The following is a 3,765-nucleotide window of genomic DNA, read 5'->3' as shown; positions in this document are numbered from 1 at the left end:
ACACTCCAGGGAGCCTCAGAAAGGCCTGAGGCTCCTTCCCTTAACTCATTCCCAAGCATCCAAGCCCCCGGCCAGGCTCGGAGCGGCCCAAGGTGCAGGGCTGACTGGCAGCCTCTCTCCCTCCCTGACTCCGCCTCTCAGCAGAGGGGCAAGCAAGGCCAGCCACACTCAGGCCCCTGCTCGGCTGGACCTCTTGAGTAAGACACAAAGCTCCCACACCATGAACGCCGGCCGCTCCCGACGTCCACCCCCACGCCAGCCGATGCTCGGAGGACAGTGGCTCACAGCCCTTAAGCTCAATCCCACCCTCGCTCCCTGAAACCCTGAACCAGCAAGGAGACGAGATGGCACAAGACAAGGCTGTCACTCCATCGCTGGACCAAAGGAAGTCACGGGGGACAGCAGGGGACCCCAGCTAGACCACGGTCCATCCAGGGAGGAGGGAGCCAGCCCAGGGTGGGAAGGGAAGGCTGAGGTCTCGCGGAGGCCAGAGGGGGAGACTAGGCCTGACCAGCTCGCCAGGCTCAGTCCCCCAGCCCACAAGTGAACCCTTACCCGCTGAGTCATCCAGTGCCCGGCCAGCTGGGAGACTGCCCGCAGCCAGCCCCAGGGAGCACCCGCCCCTGTCACACCTCCCTGGCTGCCTTCGGAGCCTGCTAACACCTGGCCCAGCCAAGGAGCACCGCTGCCAGCCAGGCACCCCGCCCCTGCAGCCCCAAGGCAGACACCACGGGCCTGGCACCGGGTGGTCCCAGAAGCCAGGGGAGCTCAGGCCAGCCTCCAAACGGCGTGGCGACTGGCAACACACGGCCTGCACCTGCTGGGCTCAGCCCCGTCCTGCCAGGGACAAAAGACCAAGGGCTGCACCGTCGCACACCACCGCGCTCAGAGCGGGCAGCTACGGAGACAGTGCATGCTCCCACACGTAGGGAACAGGTAGGCCTCCTGGGGGAGTGGCCAGGGAACAGAGAGCAGGCAGGACCACCATCCCCAGGCTAGGCCTCCAGCCCTAGGAGCCCAGTCACGTCACCCCGAGCTACGGACCGGACGAGAGCCCGCGACCTCCCAGCAGGCCTGACTCCTTGCCCAGCTTGGTGGAAAATGTGAATGCCTGCTTCCACGGGACGGGCAGGGGCCTTTGGCTGGGGTCTGGAGCTCACAGGGAGGGGGTCGGAGAGGAGGAGACCCTTGCCTGAGTGAGTGAGAGATTTGCAAGGGCTAAATGAGAATTGATCACCCTCCCCCATGGGGACGCTCGTCAATCCAGTGCTGGTATTGACACCTCGCGTGTCAAATGTCGTGTGTCTCCAGAGGCGTCCACCTCCGCCTGCCACTGGGCAGCTGGACCAGATCTCCCACCGCTGCAAGGAGGCGGGGCCGTCACCTCGGTGGGGGTGGGGGTCCAGCCCAGCAGTCCTGGGGGAACACGGTGGGTGTGGGAGGAAAGGCCTGGTCGCTCGGTTGTTCGATAAACGTTGCTGGGTGACCTGGATCCGCCCCTGTCCTGGCAGAGCTCCCGACCTGGGGGTGGCACACTGGACAGTCCACACAGCAGCCAGGGGGTGTGGAAAGGGCTGAGACAGGGTGGGGCCAGGGGCTGTCCCACATGCCAACATGAGACTCGGCGAGCCGATGCAGGCCACGTAAACTGTGAAGTGCCACCCTCAGGGAGCTCGGCTGGTCACGAAAAACAAGAAGAGGCCCCTAGGGACAAGTCCTAGGACGCCAGCCCTGCCCTCCGGTGCCTGGTCCGCCTCGGAGCAGAGCCAGGACTCCGAGGAGGCCCCACGCGGCCCCCGCTGCCCTGCAAAGCTCTCCCTCCCAAACCAAAGCAGCAGCAGCTGCATGACACACAGGACACCACCGCTCGACCCCGGGTCACAAGAGACAGTGACACACGCCAAGGTCCCAAGGTTGCAGGCCCAACCCCCCATGTCCCATGGCCGGGTGGCTGAGCCCGAGGGCCTGAAGCCCCGTGGCCCTGTGTTCATCCTCTCAAACCCAATGGGCCTTCCCTCCTTCGGCACAGCGCCCCACAGGCTGGCCAGCACCCCAGACCAGCCTCTGGAGGCAACGCCACGCGGCAGGGGAGGGGGTCACAGAGCAGGAACAAAGCCTGGGACCCTGGTCTGCAGCGCGAGCAGGCCACTGTGTGCCGGGGCTGCGGGGAAAGAGCCCCCACCTGGCACTGAGGGGTGCCTAGTGTCAAACGCCAAACCAGGGGAAGCCAGGGGAGGTGGGAGGTAAGTGCTCTAGGTGGGGGGGAGGGGACTTCCCCGATGAGCCACTTGTAGGAAGAGACCGCTGAGACGCCCCCAGAGGGACCCTGAAGCCACCAGAGACTGGTGTGACCTGCAGCTCTCTCCCCAAGGATCCCCCATCCACCTGTGACCAGCTGGCCACATGCCCAGAGCCACCAGGCAAAAAGCCCAACTCGGCTGCTAAAGGTCCTCGTCTCTCTGGCCTGAGTTTCCCAGAAACTCAGGGAAAGACGGTCCTGGAGCTGTGACAGGCCCCTAGGAGTCGGCCCCAAACCACGGCTGCTGAAGCCCTGAAGGTCCTCTGATGTCCTTCTGACCAGACTCAAGCCAGCTGGGCACAGAGCCTGGCAAGGCTGCACTCCGCTCAGAGCAGATGGGGGAAGGTCCAGCCCCACCCCAGAACAGGCCGCCAGTCCCGCCCTCTGCCACAGAGAGTGCCCAGGGCAGAAACCAGACTCACGCCACCCTCACTTGCCCTGGACAGGGAACCCGCGGGACCCCAGGAGCCAGGGTCTCGGCCCCTCCGCCGGGCCGCACGGCCCCATGGAGAGCTGTATGCAGACGGCATGAGGACTGTGTGCACTTCCCAGGAACGCTTTCCAAAAGGCTGAAGGTCAGGCGGGAAGGGCTTCCTCTGGGGACCCCCACCTTCCCAGGCTTCGCAGACTTCCAGGGCTCATTGTTCCTTGAACAATGGTCCCAGCTCCTTCCAAGACCAGGGCCAGCCCATTGGCTGGAGGACTCAGCAGAGCCCCCTTCCCTGACAAACACCTTGGTGGCTGGGGGTGCAGCCTGGGGGACCCAGATGAGTGGCCGCTGCCTAGGGTGATAGAGCCCCAAGCTGCATCCCCCACACGACTCTTCCATGTCACGATGCTAGGAGGGGACGGGCAGCTCCCCCTCACAGCAGCAGGCCCACCCTCTGGTCCTCCAAGCCCTCCTGCTCCAGATGTGCAATTTCCAGACGCCTGGCTGAGGGCCCAGGTGCCCCAAGGGCAAGAATGCACCAAGTAACCTCCTGCTGCTGGCAGAGCACCAGCTGTCCCACCCTGGGCGGAGTCCCTGCCATCTAGCTCCCCCTTTCCCTTCCCCCTCCCTCCCAGGCCGCGGTTCCAGCTGTGGAGCATCTGCAGCTCCGGGAGAAACGCCTGCCCAACCCCCTCCGATCCCACCGCAGGACCCTGTGAGGGTGAACTGCCCCAACCCACACACGCTGACAGACTGAGAAACTGAGGCCCAGAGAGGCGCAGGGACTGGCCAGAAACACTCCCTCCGGGACCCAAAGTCTCCCAAGTTCCAGCACGGGCCCTGCCCGGAGGAGCCGAAGCAAGGAAGGGCCACTTACCCGGAGGCGTGTCCCGGGCCCGCTGACCAGCTTCCATGCCTGTCGCTTGAGCTCGGCGAGCTTCGTGTGGCAGTGGCGGCACCAGCCGCCTCCGCCGGCCGAGTGGCCCTGCTCTGCGCCCGCCCCGGCGCCCTCGGGCGCAGGGCGGCTGCCACATGG

At 65.6% G+C, this 3,765-nt stretch overlaps 1 protein-coding gene across 1 annotated transcript in view; it reads right to left on the bottom strand.

Annotated features, from left to right (window-relative positions):
• The window catches only part of KIF26A (kinesin family member 26A), a gene marked incomplete at its 5' end in the record, with an annotated part of 35,307 nt that extends 31,545 nt beyond the window's left edge, over positions 1-3,762 (bottom strand). The window contains 1 exon segment of the mRNA XM_025042129.1: positions 3,607-3,762. Within this exon segment, the coding sequence (XP_024897897.1) occupies positions 3,607-3,762 (156 nt within the window).
• Positions 3,763-3,765: the final 3 nt, after the last annotated feature.

Source organism: Pteropus alecto, unplaced genomic scaffold, assembly GCF_000325575.1.
Source record: "Pteropus alecto unplaced genomic scaffold, ASM32557v1 scaffold8, whole genome shotgun sequence".
Taxonomy (NCBI): Eukaryota; Metazoa; Chordata; class Mammalia; order Chiroptera; family Pteropodidae; genus Pteropus; species Pteropus alecto.
This window is presented reverse-complemented; position numbering and strand designations above follow the sequence as displayed.